At 32.5% G+C, this 19,030-nt stretch overlaps 2 protein-coding genes across 5 annotated transcripts in view; both read right to left on the bottom strand.

The window, feature by feature from the left end:
- Positions 1–208: 208 nt before the first annotated feature.
- LOC133183087 (T-complex protein 1 subunit gamma-like) lies at positions 209–10,671 on the bottom strand. Its single transcript, XM_061318028.1, has 17 exons — positions 10,559–10,671; positions 10,416–10,477; positions 10,136–10,186; positions 5,137–5,199; positions 4,647–4,743; positions 4,113–4,233; positions 3,851–3,931; positions 3,598–3,703; positions 3,245–3,327; positions 3,070–3,136; positions 2,691–2,725; positions 2,371–2,550; positions 1,994–2,092; positions 1,606–1,792; positions 1,149–1,289; positions 709–840; positions 209–564 (listed from the first exon to the last, which is right to left on the bottom strand). Exons 1-17 carry the CDS (start codon positions 10,590–10,592, stop codon positions 436–438), a joined length of 1,668 nt encoding a protein of 555 aa, XP_061174012.1. The 5' UTR covers positions 10,593–10,671; the 3' UTR covers positions 209–435.
- Positions 10,672–15,422: 4,751 nt separating this feature from the next.
- The window catches only part of LOC133183092 (protein unc-13 homolog A-like), a 107,947-nt gene continuing 104,339 nt past the window's right edge, over positions 15,423–19,030 (bottom strand). For all 4 annotated transcript variants that reach the window (XM_061318038.1, XM_061318036.1, XM_061318037.1 and 1 more), the window contains 3 exons: positions 18,245–18,566; positions 17,821–17,980; positions 15,423–17,624 (listed from right to left, as the gene is read on the bottom strand). In XM_061318038.1, coding sequence (XP_061174022.1) covers positions 17,339–17,624; positions 17,821–17,980; positions 18,245–18,566 — 768 coding nt within the window. In that variant the 3' untranslated portion in view covers positions 15,423–17,338. The remainder of the gene's footprint in view (positions 17,625–17,820; positions 17,981–18,244; positions 18,567–19,030) is intronic.

Genomic DNA, 19,030 nt, shown 5'->3' with positions numbered 1-19,030 from the left:
TCTCGAATGCCATGGATATGTCAAAGTGATTTGGAAGTCCCAACCCCTTAATTCTCTTCAGTACTTTATCCTGGATATAACAAATCCTTGGATATTTAAGTTTTTCTGGGTCCAACTGAGTTCGAGATAAAGAGGTTTGACTGCATTTTATATGTAAAATTTCCTTAAAAGAAGTTGTGCAATACTTTAAGTAACAAAGAATATCAAATACAAATTCAAGTAGGACTTTATTTCCAAATCACAATTTAGTTTTAGATAAATATGAATTACAAAATACATGAATACATGTACATTAAATGCCTCTTGATAGGCAAAAACATAATCTTAAATTAATACAGCAAGCTTCACATTTGTTCAATATGAGGGGACTGATTCCAGCGATCTGTGAACACATTGTCATAATGGACAGTGAATCTAATTGTTATTAGGAAACGTCTATGCCTCTGGTCCTTCTGAGGCATCTGGAGGGGCACTGGGGGCACCTCCTCCCGGGGCACCACCAGTGTCTCCCTGCTTCTTCACTCCAGATACAATATCATCAATTCTCAGAAGTAATACAGCAGTCTGCAAGAAAATGGAGGTGTTAATGTTAATATGAGGCTCTATTACATACATGTACAATGTATCTTTGTGACCTTTAATTAATAAGGAATATCTAATTTATCCAATTCAATTAAACATAAAAGCCTATGATGGGAGTGAATTTACCTCTATAGCAGTTTTATAGGTTTGGACTTTGACTGCAAATGGTTCCCAGATTCCATAATCCTTCATGTCTACCACTTTTCCAGTCTCTCCATCCACACCCCAGCTACTGTTGTTGGCAGTGGCATGCTTAGCCTTGTTAAAACATAAATCATTGGTTACAATCACTCTTCATCTAAATTTATTTCCTACTTAAACAAACTGGATTCTTTGTTCTTGTTATACATTGTATGTCTTGAAAAAATTGTATTGAAATTGTTCTTTTCTTGTATCGACAAGAATTATGACAAAGCATATACATGTATTTTACATTTACAGGTGGCAAAGTTAATTTAATTTAAAGAACACCTTCCCAAAGCAAAGTCTTTAAACAGTATATTTCAATTCCCAGGTAGTCCTTTAAGCATAAAAATTTTAACAAAAAATCTAAAGATGTTACTTACTCTGAGGGCAGTAAGGGTTCTGATTGTGCTGGCTCCACAGTTTTGAATTAGAGTCTTAGGAATGACCTCCAGAGCTCGACTAACGGCTCTGTAAGGCCACTGGTGTACCCCAGTAATACTCTTAGCCTTCTCATTCAAAGCCTGAAATTTTTTTTTAGTACATTAGACCTCATAAACTCTATTCTTGATTCCTACTATAACTAAATTATTTTTTAAAGGGGACCATAGTGAAACATTTATTTCCTAAAATCATAATGATGTATGAAATCTGTATTCACCAGTCAGAAAGGGTGCTAAGCAGAGTATATATAAATCATGAAGTCATATTTGTTTGGCAAGGAAAAGAAAAAGGTCTGAGGAAAACAGAAAGTAATTTCCAAAGTAACCAAATGGTTCATTGTACAAGATGCATGGGAAATATTTATCTGATAGCTCTGTATTAGTGTATACGACTTACCTGAGACAGTGCCATTTCTGCTGCCCCACCTCCAGGAACAAGGTAAGGCTCCAGCATTACATTTCTACACACATTCATAGCATCCTGCAGGTTTCTCTCCACTTCCATCAGGATGTCCTTGCTGGCTCCACGGAGCAGGATCGTGCAGGCTTTGGGATTCTTACACTCCACCAAGAATGTGAAATACCTGTAAATTTTCAATTCTTTAAATACAAAGTATCAAAGTAATCAAGCAGAAAACATGAAAAGAATATTAAAAATCATTTTTGAAAAACATCCATCATCTGAAAACACACTAAAAATTCTTGTGCTTTCTTTAATGGCCTATTTTTCCATTTCACGTGTGGTCTTTGCCTGCTGTATTAAAATAAATAATGATACAACTTACTCATCACCAATCTTTTCAATGTAAAACAGTCCACATTCTGTTCCAACATCTTCTTCTCGAATCTCATCAGTTCTATTGACAATAGTGGCTCCACAAGCACTGTAAGCATCAGAAATCATTCACATCAAATGGACCTTCAATTGCCCATAATTATTTCATAAATTACCTAACATTATTATTCTTTCTCTGGTCAACTTGCTGAATAATAATATTCATTTAAACATTTTTCAAGTATTTTGAATGACAAATGGCACTTCTGCAGAAAAAATATTTCATGCTTCACAATCTTCTTTAAGCATACTGCTCTTGTACATGTAAATGCAATAAAATCAAGCTAAAGAGACTTATATGCCTCTTAAGACTTCACTAGTCAGTACCGTGCTATTCTGTTGTTGTCAGACTTTCGTACTCTTCGGATACAGCTAATGCCTGCCTTCACCAGAAAATGTTGGGCTAGATCAGAAACTCCTTTCTCCGTAATGACCAAGTCTGGTTTGACAGCAATCACTTCATCACAGATCTTTTTGACGTATTCCTCTTCCATTTGCAAAATCTTACTGAAAAACAGAAATGAAAGTCTCATTTCAAAAGCTGAGGAATTTCAAGTTTGTGCAAAACTTTTAGTACCTAACAGTACATATCCATAATATACATCTATGTATATCAACATCTATAACACAAAAATATGTGTACTTACGAAAAATCTTCTTCTTTTGTAATTTCAATGTTTGTCTGCAAAAAAGAAACAAATTTTTGGTTGAAGTATTTATTTTTAGTAAAAATAACTTATTTATCTAATGAAGCACAATAGGATACATCCATATTTTAGTTCATTTTATTGAGCTTGGAATGTTGGCCCATAAATCAAATAGTCTTTGAGACTAAATAGCTTTCATGCTTTTTTAAAATTTATTTTCATTCAACCATTCCATGACATGTTTATGCTTATTTTTCTTTATTATGATTTTTTAAAACCTAGTCTTCTTTTTCAAAATGCCGGAACAATAGAACTATTCTCAGTGATAAAATTCTCCATCCTCAATAAACTTTAATGGGAAGTTGGTCTACAGTATTACCTGACTCTCTCCTTTCTTGTACTCTAGGTTACAGTCCAATAATAATATTCTAGGATTTTCTATCCTCCTGCAAAAAAAAAAATTCTTTTTCAAAATCTCCAAAATAATTAGTAATTTCTTATAATATACATATATTTTTAACATTTTTTAAAAATTCTTCTCAATTTTGACAGACCTTTTCATTTTAGGGTGGACAATGTCTTTGTTAAGCATGACTCCAGTTAAGACTTTGGAATCTTCTATCGTACCACCAGGAATCTGTAAAAGAAATTAGTTTCTAATAATATAGCATCAATTAAGTTTCAATGCAAGAGACATGCTCAGTTTAGCATACATTGTAACAAAAAAATATATATATTAATATACAAAAGATTATATTTTTCATGGATGAGATTTAATAAGATACACTGTAAATGGTTTTGAAAGTTCAGTGATCTCAAACAGATGGACAGTAGCATGCTCACTCTGTTATCAAAATCTGACCAGTACTTTTGTAAAGGTTAAGGTAAAATAAGGTAGATCACCTACCTTTTCTACTTTGGCATATCTTTTAATATCTATTTCTCTCCTTCCATTTTCTTCTAATAGGACAGTAGCTGTAGCTTTCAGGGCAATCTCACAAGCCAAATTAGCCCTGAAACACAGAAAATGCTGCTTGAGATACTATTTCCATGTTTCCTTTTATAAAATTTACTTGCAACATCCACATACAAATTATATACATGTATATATAGAAATGTTTTGGATATGTGCATCATCAAAATTGATTTTAATTACTTACCATTTGCTAATGAATTTTGTTCCTACACAACTTTTGACTATCTTCATCATCTCATCTCTGTTAGTGATGTCAACTGGAACACTTTAATAAACAATAATCACATGTTGTTCAGAAACTAACTTAAGTAGGTAAGACATTAGTGCATTGAGCACAATTTTGTCATCTTTTTTAAGTAAGTTATTTTAGATTTACTTCTGAAAGTGTGGTGAATTCAAAATTTCATACACAAACAACAATGACTTAAAACAATGCAATTTTTAACCTGATTTTATCCCTAAGGATTTCGACCAGATCCTCCAAGGCCTGTCTGAAAGCACTAATGATCACCGTGGGGTGCATATGTTGCTGTAAAAAGGGCTCGGCCACTGAAAGCATCTCTCCTCCTAAAATAAATTAGTACCATTATGTTAAAATACAGATGATGTATTAAGAATCTGTTTGTACAGATCAAATGGAATGCAATATAAATTTAAAACGGTAGCCTCTATTACTGTTTCATCCAGCAGGACCAACTGTAAGTTTTGCAGAAGTGCTCTTTTTAAAATTTGTTCACATCAGATTTGAGAAGTTTTTGCCAAAATTAAGGTTAAATCTAAAACTTATTCTATCAAGCAATACTTGTTGTGATATTAGATCTGTATGTATCAACCATATATTCCATACAAAAAAAAAAAAAAAAAAAAAAAAAAAAAAAAAAAAAAAAAAAAATACAACCAAAATTTACTAGCTGAATTACAACCCCTTTAAGAGAGTACCTATAAATGATGTTTCAGTTTCATTAATCATAACTACCCACCAAGTATAATGACGGAGGTGGTACCATCTCCCACTTCCTCATCCTGCGTGCGGGCGACCTCTATCATGGATTTGGCAGCTGGATGCTGTACATTGATCTGGAAAAAAAAAATTCAAATAAATTACCAATTTGATCTTCTTGTTTGACTAGCAGGGTTAATCATAATAAGTTAGTCTGCAAAGTGAACAGGGGTTAAGGGTTTAGATCCAGGTCAGATTTTTTTTCATTATCTTTTCTTAATTTCTCACTTCTTTTAGTGAGGCATCAACCTCTGGACCTGACAAGTCCAAAACCTGTCAGAGGAGAGTCAACACTAAAGTTGTAAAAGGTAGGCAGAGTTTAGGCAGAGTGTAGGCAGAGTTTAGGCAGAGTAGGAGAGGCACACCAGATATAAAAGCAGAAATAAAAGCGGGGATTAGAGTCAAAGGAATCTCAGTTTAGTTACAAAAAATACTGTTATATATGCAAACATTCAATTAAATAATCCTACCTCTCTAAGAATAGCATTTCCATCGTTTGTCATCACTATTCCTCCCATAGGATCCATTAACATCTATTTTAAATTAGACAATAACAAATTCTTAATGAATTTGACCATTTTTTTTTTTATATGATTTATATTATATACAGAATATATCTTCAGAGACCCTTATAAATTTGTTATGGTTCTAGAGTCGTGCCCCTTTTATTTTTCTCGAGTATCTCCAAAGATTGGGTCCACCCGACATCATTAGAAAAATTTTATTTGGATTGTTTTTGTCATATTTTACAACTGCAGACAATGATAAGTCAAAACAGGTATAAAACATAGTCATAAAAAAAATTTCACCACAGCATAAATCCTCTATTACTACATATGATTGATAAGAAAGTCTAACATATATTTTTCTTACAACCTATCTGGTGGTACCGTTCGCTTTGTTTACATTATGTCAACAGAAGTCATCTATCCAAATTGGTATTTTCGGCCTTTATAATGTCATTGAGATCACGACCCTAGCAGGGGTCTAGAATTTTTTTTTAAATTCACTTGCCCACGGGCAAGTAATGACTGGGAATCCACTTGCCGAGATTCAAAATTCACTTGCCCCCGAAAAGATAGAGAAAATCATCTAGTTTTACTGATTTTTTTTTTTTTTTGAAAACATATCAGAAAATCATTTAATTTTACTGGTTTATTTATTTGAAAACATATCATTAATTAACCTAAAACAGAACTTGAAAACAACAAGAGGCCCAAGGGCCTTAACGGTCACCTGAGTATAATACAACAATTTAGAGGATCCATAGAGTATAAAATGAACTGAAAGGTGAAGCTTTGTTGCCCAAAAGCAAGAAAAATAGGGTGATCAGGATCAACAAAATAATTAGTCTAGTATTCATTAACAGTTCATAAATTAGATTCTAATCTGTTCCCCATTTATCACTATCACCATACAGTATATTAAATAGCAAACTATCAGTGCTTCTGTACTATTTTAATTCCTTGTTAAAATCTCTTACATTGGCTTCTCTTGGTCTTTGATGAACATTCAAAAAGACAAGTTATTTTTGTCTCATTTTTATTTATCTATTACTTACAAGTATCATCTGATCATTAAAACTATGAAAGTCCTTATGTATTATACAATAAACATTCTTGCATAATTCTCTTATTCCATTAACCTTTCAAGTACATTACTTACAGTGATTAATTATCAAAAGTAAATGGCAAAGGGGAATAACTCCTCTCAGTAGAATACAAATTAATAGAGCCCTGGCCAGGACCAGAACACTTGACCAAATGGTCCAGGTGTTCAAAAATCTGGTAAAAATACTCTTCCTTATTAAAACTTTTACTCTTTTTGCCTCTGATATGCCCAGGTGCAGAGAAGATTTTAAAAGAAATAATGCATTTTTATTACAGATTCACTATATTATCAATAGACCCCCCCCCTCCCCAGCAAGAAACACCAGATCCTCTCACCCTGGGACCAGAAGTTTGCTCATCATAAGTAATCACTTTGTTTATCTGCTTAACACTAAGAGTAGACAGGACTATTTAATAGAATTAATGCATTTTCACTATATTATCAAGAGCCCCACCCTTACACCAGACATCTGACCCAGGGGTTATGCAATTCACTACTCTGGAAGAAGCACTCTTGCTCATCATAACTATACACTTAGCTTCTTTGCTTTTTAACCAGGAACAGAAAAGAATATTTTCAAAGAAATTTTGCTTTTTCACTATATAATCAACAGAGCCCCCCCCCCCTTTTTTTTTTCACCAGAACCCTTGACCCTGGGGCTATGAATTTCACAATTTTGGTAGAGTCACTCTTGCTTATCATAACTATGTATTTAATTTGTTTAAATAATACCCAGGGGCAGAGAAGAAGATTTTCAAAGAAATAATTCACCTTCACTATAGGATCTATATAGCCCCATCCTAACACCAGAACCCCTGATTACTGGGCCATGAATTTCACAATTTTGGAAGAGGCATCCTTGCTTACCATAACTATGTATTTCATTTATTTAAATAAAACCCAGGAGTAGAGAAGAAGATTTTCAAAGAAATAATGCACTTTCACTATATGATCTATATAACATGTAGCTCCACCCTAGCACCAGAACCCCTGACCCTGGGGCAAGAATTTCACAATTCTGGTAGAGTCACTCTTGCTTATCATAACTATGTATTTAATTTGTTTAAATAATACCCAGGAGCAGAAAAGAATATTTCCAAAGAAATAATGCACTTTCATATATGATCTATATAGCCCCGCCCTAGCACCAGAACCCCTGACCCTGGGGCTATGAATTTCACAATTTTGGTAGAGTCACTCTTGCTTATCATAACTATGTATTTAATTTGTTTAAATAATACCCAGGGGCAGAGAAGAAGATTTTCAAAGAAATAATTCACCTTCACTATAGGATCTATATAGCCCCATCCTAACACCAGAACCCCTGATCCCTGGGCCATGAATTTCACAATTTTGGAAGAGGCATCCTTGCTTATCATAACTATGTATTTCATTTGTTTAAATAATACCCAGGTGTAGAGAAGAAGATTTTCAAAGAAATAATGCACTTTCACTATATGATCTACATAGCCCCACCCTAGCCCAGAACCCTTGACCCTGGGGCTATGAATTTCACAATTTTGGTAGAGTCACTCTTGCTTATCATAACTATGTATTTAATTTGTTTAAATAATACCCAGGAGTAGAGAAGAAGATTTTCAAAGAAATAATGCACTTTCACTATATGATCTATCTAGCCCCGCCCTAGCACCAGAACCCCTGACCCTGGGGCCATGAATTTCACAATTTTGGTAGAGGGCTCAATGCTTATTACAATCATGCCAACAGTTTGACTGCTTGATGTTCAGGAGTAAAGAAGAAGATTTTTAAAGATAGCACTAATTTTGATGGTTTTAGCCCCACCCCTCAGGCCCCAGGGGGGCAGGGACCATGAAATTCACAATTTTTGTACCCTTTCACCCATTGATGCTATATGCCAAAATTGGTTGAAATTGGTTCAGTGGTTCAAGAGAAGAAGCTGAAAATGTTCCAAAGTTTACGACCGACGACGGACGAAAACAGATAGCAATAGGTCACCTGAGTGACTCAGGTGACCTAAAAATCTAGAAAAATATAAACAACTCTATTTTGTTATTTTTTTTTATTGTGTGGTTTTAATGTATACACCATCTAAAAGCAATTATTATGTACTTGTTTATTATTTTGTTAAAATATCTATTGATTTAATCACATTTTGACAAAACATTGTTTTCAAAACATCATTTCTGTTTTAAAAGCCATTCCATAATTTTGAGATCTTTCCGGATTGGTTCCGATATTATAGAAGTAATTGGACTTCCTATGATAAGTATTGGAGATTAAATAAACGAAATGTAGCAGACTTGTGCAGATTCTAATACAATGTAATTGGATGTTTATTGTTATTGATTTATTTTAATAAACTCAAAAAGTTTTGCTGGCTCAGCCTGAAATTTATTACTTTCCCGTTCGGGTAAGTTTATCATGAAAACTATCTTTCCCGAGATGAATCTCACTTGCCCCGGGCAATGGGAAAGCGTAATTCTAGACCCCTGCCTAGGACCTGTTTTTCAAAATGTTGCTTGGTAAATGTTGTACTTTGAACAAGATGTAATCAAACAATAAAGACATTTTTTTCTAAACAATCAGTTCAATTCACAAGTAAGGTATGAATAACAAAATGAAACAGTATTTCAAATTTATTTACAAAACAGACATAGTCGAATTAGGGATAACGACTGATGGATCTCCCAGGGTTCGACACTCGTTAAAATTTGGTCTCGCCATTTGGGCAACCTTGGTACTGATTTCAGGTTGCCCGAATGAATTTCAGGTCGCCCGAACAAAATATCAAAAGAAACAAAAATGTGCAATTGTTTAAAATTTGTTAAGATAACAGAAGTTGTGCTATTAGGAAATGTAAACCAGACATTTTCGGAATATCAAAAGCTGTCTTCCAGTATTTTATCAAACAAAAAAAAAACAAGCAACAAATATTAATAAGCAGAATCAGAATGCTAATTAGGCTTTAAAAAAATTATGTTTGATTCATGTATACATGTAATATTCCCAATAAATCAAGGGTTGGTAGGATGGGAATTTATTTATTTATTTATTTATTTATTTATTTATGTATTTATGTATTTATTTATTTATTTATTTATTTATTTATGTATTTATTTATTTATTTATTTATTTATTTATTTATTTATTTATTTATTTATTTATTTATTTTGCTAATATACAATCTCACCTCACATATTGACACAAAATAAAGTTTCTAGTTTAAAACATTCATTTTCACTCACCAAAAAGGCCTAAATAATGGGATCAAACATCCCTGGACTGAATTAACCAGGTGGGATGTTTACAGTGGACACCCAACATGGCTGTCTAGCAGCAGAAAACGAACATCAGAAAGTTGTGGGGGAAATGCTAGATGTTACAATAATGATCATTACTCTTTATATTTATGGTGATTGTTGACTAGGTTTACATATTTTATATCTCAAATAAAACTTAATTTAACACTTTTGGTAAAAATTACATCAGCTGATTGATCAAACCCAGATTTGGCAGAAACAAAAATCCACGCGGCTGCTAATTGAATGGGTCGGTCGGGTTACAGGAAACAATCTTTTCAAGGCCTTATGAAGTTTATTTTAAAATATTAAACATTATTATTGAATATTCCCAACTCGTCCCAGGTCGTCATTTGGGCGAGCCAGACTGAAAATCAGGTCGTCCAAAATCAATCGGGGGTGGAAATGACGAGGTGACGAGCGTGAATGTCGAACCCTGATCTCCGAAGATACTGACTATTGAGAAGAATGTCTGCTTCTTTGACAGAATGTAATTGGTACAGTACACATAAATCAATTATCACATATTACATTTAATTTTCTGAAATATTCAATGGACACTAGCTAAGAGACAAACCTTCAACATTGATCTTGGTCCAAGACATGTTCTTATGATGTCTGCAATGGCCTGTAATATAGACCGAATTTTCTCAACAATATTTCTTACAATTTAAATGAATTTATATATGAATTAAAGCAGAAGTAGGACTTTCAAGAATTAAGCTTTTAAACAAACCTAAACGATCTATAAACAAGAGTCTTTTCACTGTTTTAATTAAAACAACTTAATAGAATTAGCTTTCTCGATCTGGAACATTCCACCATGGCGACGACCATGTGAAAACATGTTTCCCTACCTTGCCTGCTGCAATATTCCCTATCTGGACTTTGCGACCAGATTCGCGCTTTGTGTTCTGGTCTAAAGAAAAGAAAACATGTATTTTAAAGAAAATTTAGGTTAGCCATACTCAGGAGAAGTATGTGACAAAGAAAAACTTACTCAGAACAATGATTGGGCTGGATCCCCCGATCATGCTTGTTGCTGTTTACAGGAAGTTTATTACATAGCGCCACCTATTATTCATTTTAAAGTATCTCGAACCCGAGTACAATAACTGATTGCTGCAGTGTATGTACTTGAAACTAATTAAATTTAAAAAATTATAATTATAATTATTATAATTATAGTAATAAAATAAAATAAATAAAAAATAATTAAAAATAAATAGATAATTTTTTTTGAAAACTAAATTGATGCAAAGCATCACATCAGTCGCAAAAAATTTAGCATTCAAGAAAAATTCCAAAGAAAACACATATATGTACATGTATCTTCAACATTTTTACTGCAAAATGGCACACATTAAGTTACAAGATCGAAAAAGGACCCCCCCCCCCCATTTGTTTTGGTTAATTTAAAAGAAAATTATTTTCGATATGAAGGATTGAGTGAGATTCAAAAAAATTGGAAAGCATCTTACCAAAAAGATTGCATTTCACTTGCTAACACTATTCATGCGTAAGTAATTCTAAATCCAGATATTTGACTACATTAGACACAAAGCAAATATAAGTATAAATCTTGACATGCCAAGACTCAACTGAGGCATTCTACTTACATGTCGTGTCTTAAATTTCAACCTGAGATCACTTGAGATTTGTCATGTCCATTTTAGAACAAATTATTTAATTTGTGCACATATATACATGTATTTTAATTTAATTGATACAATGCAAAATTTTGAGAATGAAGAGGGAGAGAGGGAGAGAGAATTCAACGCATCTCAACGATTTAAAGATTTACAATAGAAATAAACTTCCATATTATTTTTGACTAGTTTGAAGATAGTATTTATTATTGAAAATAATTAATATTTCAGGAAAACTTTATCGTAAAATGTATTTGAAAAATCCTTTTGTTTACCTTCCCTGACAATGTACTATTTGTAAAAATTGAAATACATTAACAGTTACTCTCTAACAGAAACGGTTAATTTTATCACGAAGAATATAGTACATTATTTCTACCTGTTATGAAGGGTTTAATATAAGTTATTTTTTGTGGTTATTTTGGAAGATTTTCGTCATTGAGCAGAGGGATGTAGTGCTGCATCGTATTTGAAAGGGGGGACAGCCAGAGAAAAAATTTCGACTTACCTGAAACAAACTTGACAAGCACAAAAAACACGAAGGTGAAAAAATAAAAAACAAAATTTTCTTTGATATTTCATCTAAAATTAAAGTATACTTTATGTAAAATCTCCACAATTTGCAAAAATCTCACAAAGATTGAAATTATTTGTCTATGAAATAGCACACACACACTACAGAGGGCAAAAAGGATCATTTTCTCATACTGTAACACAATTTTTCGATATGAGTGGGTCTTCGCTTCATATTTTTGAAAGTTTATCCTCAAAGTTAGTGTAAAAATATTCATTTTTGGTTAACAAAATCATGGATCAAAGACCCACTGTACCTTAAAAGTACACTTTTATGACATAACATTCGCATCTTTTCGAGAAATACTTAGGTCCATTTAGTCAAGAATCATATCACAAAAAGATTTATTAGGATAAGTGTACTACATTGTGTAGCGTAGTGGTTAGCGTGTTAGTCTCAAAGGAAAATGATACTCAGGATTTTTTATTGAGAAGGTTCGAACCCCAAGAATACATTAATTTTTTAATAACAGAATAATTTTTGCCCTGAAAATTTTCCTCAGAAAAGTTTTGTTTTTGGTAATTTCATAAATTTCAATAGAGAACTTTACTCTAAATACTAAATTCATAAATTGAATATGCTTTTGAGCTCATCTCGACGAAGTCGAGATGAGCTTATGCTATACCTATGGCGTTGGCGTCGCGTCCCGTTAAAATTTTAGGAGCAAGTCCATTCCCAAGTAACTATAAGCCCTACTTGGACCAAACTTGCATGGATGTTGCATCTAGGGATGGACACTACCACACTTGCTTCGGTAATGGATCTGACCTAGATATTCCAGATGATTGACCACGTTAAAGTATTTGGAGCAGGTCCATTCCTCAATAACCATAAGTCCTACCTTGACCAAATATGCATGGAGGATGTATCTAGGTCTATTTCCAACTATAAGTCCTACTTAAGAGCCATTCTCTGTAATGACTGGAACTTTTATATAGGAGCTGTGGCACGCATAGTCTCAGAATTTCTCCAAACTCTCTATGAATAAAGTCTTTGATACCGTAAATTCAAATCAGGCAAAAATTGGTTGCTACGTGTCATGGTTACCATAGCAACATGTCGTAAAGTTTAAAAAATGGCATTTTTCAACATGTTCAGAGTCCCACAGTTAACGTTTGCAGCAAAGTAAACAAGTGGCAATGACTGTTTCTGAAAGTTGAAGGCCTGATGTCTTAAATGCATGATAAACATGTTTGGTAAATCAACTATAACATACGTTACTATGGAAACAAAGAATTCAAAAGTAATAATTTTGTTCATTTAATTTTATTAAGTCATACACTTAAGAATAAAAACAATTATAGGTTGAAATGCAAGCAAATAATAGACAAGAGATCCTTGTAACATATACCAAGGACAAAATATGATATTTCTTATAGGCTGACAATGGTTGCCATGGTTTTAATACCACGTAGGGATTTTAAATTTACTCTCTTAGTGTTTTAATCTTATCCTATCTTTTTAAAAAGCATATTTCTATATAACTGATGATCAATTTTTAAAGGCCTTGGTGTGACCCTAATTTTCACATTTCAAAAAATTCAATTTCAATTCTTTAAATAGCGCGTTGCTATGGAAATAAGGCGAAAAAATATGCATAAAATTCTGAAAAATACTCTGTTTCCTTGGATACGTACCCTTGTATGTAGATTCCCAAAACTTTTATGATTGATATATGTAAACAACTAACCTGACTTTCAATTTTGACCACCATCCAATCTCTAACTGGATGCAAAAAGCGGGCACATAGGGTCTAATATTGACATAAAATTAACAAAATCGAACATTTTTTCTTCTTGGTAACCATAGCAACAGTGTTGTATTTTTGAACAACCTTTATCAATATATGATATTCAACTTTAGTTCTACGAGATAAGTAATATTCAAGGTGATTCAAATAATATGTTTCTTGATTAAAAGGTAAGTAAATTACTAAGGCAGAAAAAAAATATCACTTTAAATAACTAGTACGCTGTTTCCATGGTTACACTGAAAAGTAACAATTAATCTCAATTTTTCTTATGTTGTCAGTGTTACAAGGTCCTAAGGATGTATATGTGCAAGTCATGAATTTTATTATTTTTCCTCAAGATAGCAGCATTAACCCAATCATAGCAACAGATTTTGCATGGTGACACTGTGTTACCATGGCAACCACGAAAGTTATTTTTAGAATAATATTGGCAATACCTAATTACATAAGATAAATATTTTTCATGGTTTTTCTTAGGTTTTTGATTGAGTTTGATCATGTAACATCTATCATTTGTGAATATTGAGCGTTTTGCAGCATTTTTCAGCATCTATAATGTATTCCAAATGTACCCATGGTTACCACTTACTTAGAGATAAATTCTAAATAGTTTCTTTATAGCATAAGTGGCAACAAGGTGTCAGGTGTTTGTGAGAATGGTGTGTTTGTTTTTCTTAGTCTTTATTAAGGCTTAATAAAGATTTAAAATAGCTGAAAATCTCAATTTTTTCAACTTTTCTGGCTGTTACCATGGCAACCAAGACACATAGCAACGAAATTCTATTTGATATATGTTTCCGGTGTGAAGTTATAATAATGGGCAAAGTTTCATCAAAATCGGTGACCATGCGTGGCAAAGAAGTTTAAGTGGTTACAGAGAATCGCTATTAAATCAAACTTGCATGGATATTGATTTTGGGATGTGAGATTTGCATTACTTATAGATAACATTCGTCGAGATGAGCTTTGTAATCTTTGATTACCTATGTTTATATATATGAAGTTATAGGCATTTGCACACCTGTTCACCCATCTCCTTTTATATAAGTGACAAAATGGGGAAATATTGTTAACATATTGTATTTGACTGTAAAATACAGTAGGTAGATTTATCTGAAGTTCACATCTATGTGGATTATTATACTCTGAAAATTCAGATTTCTGATTAAATCTGCCTCAGTTGAGTTTTACTTGATTTCTTTTTTTTTTTTTTGGGGGGGGGGGGGGGGTAAATTATGCTGGTTCCTTTTATAGGACCCACATGCGATGGATATTAAGCCCTAGGATTATCACAGACAATGAAGCACCTGGTAAATTTAAATTTGGAATTTATTTAGTATCCAGAAGTACAAATAACATGAATAAAAGGTCAAAGATCATACAACCCACTTATCAAGTATGATTGAGTTTTTACATGTACAACTGTCACAAAAATGAGTAACAAGTATAGATATAATTTTTAAAATAACAAAATCTAGATTCTTATAATGTATTAAAAAAATTAACACGGACAGTTTTTCAGATCTAGATGAGAACTTCAAAAAACAAAACAAAAATTACACCTAATACTGAAAAATTCAATCTATCAGAAGACATCATTAAAATTACAAACTTAAATCATCAAACTGGTGAAAATCTATCCTGGTTGCCAAATCTACATATATCCGTGTAATGATATTTACCTTAGAATTAGAAATGATGTTTCACATATTCTTTCCCCATGTTTTGATACTTTTTAAACAAGGAGTAAAATTATGCCTTCTACAAGTGCAGCTGCTTTAAAATGATTATATATATATATATATATATATATATATATATATATATATATATATATATATATATATATATATATATATATATATATATGTATGTATGTATGTATGTATGTATGTATGTATGTATATACTGATTTTTTTTTTGAGTGTGGTATTTATTCAAAACTGCTTAAAACTTTCTTAGACAAACTGAATGTAATATTGATTTTTCACGTGTAATGTAACAATAACAATGGAATGTTTTCAGTATAAATGGAATTAAAATGCAATGCAACAAATGGTAAATTCTGACCACATATATTTAATAAACACACCAGAAAACAAAAATAGTTTGAACATTTTCAAAGACGGCAACAATTACAGAAATCAAGCATTCCTTCCAATAGCAAACTTGTTGTGAATATAAAAAAATCCTACCTGTATGAAAATTTATCATGATACACAGTTCTCTGGACAGAATGTAAAAAAAATATATCTATTAAAAAAAAAATTCAGTACAATAGTTTAACACAGCACTGAAAAAAATAATTTGGAAAGAAAAAACATTTTTTTAAAAAGAATATGTCGTCAAGAATTAAGTAGAGAGAATTACATGTAAATCTGAGGTTAAAGTGATTGACTTTAAGAATTTGACAGAGGTTAAAGTAATATCCAACAATCCATTTATATTGATTACTGACTAGATTACAGGGAGGTACTAAATGAAGATGCCAACAAAAACAAGCATGGCGGTAAATTTAAGAATGAGGTTAACAACCGGTATCCCATACAAAATAACTACGCACAGTTTTTTTTAACCTACATGTATATTCCATTTGTATCTGAAAAGTGTTTCAACACAAAAATCTTTGAATAATGTAAAATGCACATGCATGTACCAAGTACGGCATATAGAGAATGGTTATACCGTCACATATTTTTATATATTTTCCAACATCTATGAATCGGCTATGTGATGTACTTTAATTAAGAGATATATCACTACGGGAAGATCCGATTTTGAGCAAAAGATGTTTGAAATCATTACATAAGCAGGTATCATGGATTTATCCGTTTTGACTGGAATGTAAACAAATTACAATTGAACAATGGCTGTTCTAAATGTAAAGTAGAACGAGGGAAAAAAAAAAAATAAATATCAGTAACAAGCTAAATCAAGTAATTAAAAAAAAGCAATGAAAAATGACATCCTTACATTCAACTCATGTGAAGTCTAAAGTATGGTGTATGAAGTCACGATCCATGGAAGACAAATTCTATCAAAAATGGTCATGAAAGTCATGTGTTGGTAGGTGTCAGCTAATTATCAAGTAATTACACAACCAGAATGAATGAAAATGGCAACACTAACTGGTCATTTTGGTTTTGTAAATGAATTTGAATGGGTTTAGTAAGAAATTAAAATTGCACTCAGTCCCTATAAAACAATATCATGGTTTGTATAACACAGGTATCACATATAGCATTTGGATTTCTGCAGCAAAGGAGGATTTCTAATGCGTGTAAATATATATAAATGGGAGGGGAGGGATTCTCCAAATTGTATCAAATTTAATAAATATCATGAACTATCTAATAAAATTAGCTGAAGCAACCATAAGCAACTCAGATCTACTGTCCCACATGTATTTCTCTTTTAAAATTCCTTGAATATTGATAATTCATGATGCATCTATTTTATTTAACATACTTGCAATATAATTGCAATCTTTTTGTCATATTTTTTGCAGAGCTTCTCTGCAAGAATTCACTCACAAACATGTGTAACATGTCTTAATAGTTTTCAAAGTTTCAAATTTACAAGAAACATTTACAAACTTTTACATTTCAAGCTGGAAATATGCTGCAAAGAATTAGCTTTCGATCAATTAAATAACAACTATCACCAAAATAATCAACATCCCATAGTAACATGGGTAACAGAGCAATCGATGGACATTGATGTTAAAAAAACACAAACTGGCAGTAATATTCTCTTCAAAAAAAAAAATTAATTAGCAATTTCTAATTTTTTCTTTAATTCGTCTCATGACACATCTTCTGCCGAACGAGACTCGGACTTTAACTTGACGAATTCTTTGGCAACTTCGTCATTAGTTCTCTGTGAGAGAATGCGTAAAATTGTCCATCCTGTTTCGTCTAAATGCACCCTTCTTCCCAGATGGCACCAGCATGCACAGCTGCCTTTCTCTACAATGTCTCGTAACTGCAACACAGCAACTCCAATCAGTTTATCCTCACGAGCAAAACAGTAGTCTTTCACACAAATGTGTTGTTCATATGCATCAGGTTCATCTTCATTCCCAAGAATGCTGCAATAAATAAACATGTCAAATAGAAATTTGCTGTCACATAAGCCTCCAAAGTTATCAGATTCTCCAAACAATTTTGAAATTTTGTAAATGTAAATTTAGAAAGTTGAGACATGTTTTTTCCTTCTTTTAACATAAAAGTATACACATGATTGACTGATATTCAGTAAAAATAAAAACAAGTAGACTCTCTTACAAGTGGAAAGTTTCATTGAACTTTGGTGACCAGTTGTTGCTCTTTGATTTTGTGGAATGTTTTCTTCGTTTATCACTCAGATGTGGACCAATTAGATTGACCTCCACAAATGGACGAAACATGCCTGACGTTTGCCACTTCAGGTTATTGGCTGCCACAACTAAAAATAAAAATAAAAATTTTTTTATGCCATTACTATGGTTAATTACCGATGTTTTTTTTATTCTGAAGAAATTTTTTTTTGAATTATTCCAAGCTGTTTTTAAAATAAACCATGTATCTTAGATATGAAAAGTAGCTGACTCTTAAAAAAAAATCCAAAATATTATTTTAAACTAAAAACTTTCATAAATACAAAAGTGGGCATATAGCAGGCATTCATGTATGCATGCATGGATACTCATACATAGAGGAACTTCCATACCCTTTGTGGTCACTTTATGTTCCCCTGTCCCAGGGTGTGTGAAAAGATCCACCTGTATGGATACCTCCCCCACCGTATCCTCCAATGAGGGCTGGTCCTGTGACGTCTGTGTGCTGACAAATGTCTTGATAAGTGTGTCTGTAGTCTGTGTGTACAGTGATAAGGCATAGCGTAAACTCTGGAGCTCCTGGCTTTTGTCCAGGAAGGTCTTCTTGAGCCCTTGGCCCTGGGCGTGGAAGAACTGTTTGATGTGATCCAAAGCCATGTCCAACACTGCACACTGTTTGGGGGTGAGGTTCTTCTCAGCCTCCTTTGACATGTCCTACAGGTAAACCCAACCCAAACTCTCTATCAAATTTACTATACATGTACTACAACTATAAGGCATAAATATCTTTTTAATCTTGAACAACTGAACTTTAACAATTACTGATGAATTAAGATGTCATTTGTTGTAATCTCTTATAATTAGAAGCGTTTCACAAAAAGTTGAAACAATATAATTGAATATAAAGATTTCAGATGGTGTAAATATTCTATAAAAGGAATATAATCAAAAAATATTGAATTAAATTCAGAATTTTTAAAAAGTACTAATTGTACCAAAAATGATACAAAGGGTGAAGGATCTTTTGTAGGAAACTATCACCCATTGCATTCAATTACAGTGAAAACTGTCTAATCCGACATTAGTGCAATCCATTTCACTGTGAATTCCAACTATTATTTTCATTCCCTTTGACTATTTTCCATGTTCTTCATGCTGTGTAATCCAACACCCTGTCT

This window comes from Saccostrea echinata, unplaced genomic scaffold (genome assembly GCF_033153115.1).
Source record: "Saccostrea echinata isolate AGI-Se365-2 ecotype Australia unplaced genomic scaffold, CSIRO_AGI_Sech_v1 ptg000009l, whole genome shotgun sequence".
NCBI lineage: Eukaryota > Metazoa > Mollusca > Bivalvia > Ostreida > Ostreidae > Saccostrea > Saccostrea echinata.
This window is presented reverse-complemented; position numbering and strand designations above follow the sequence as displayed.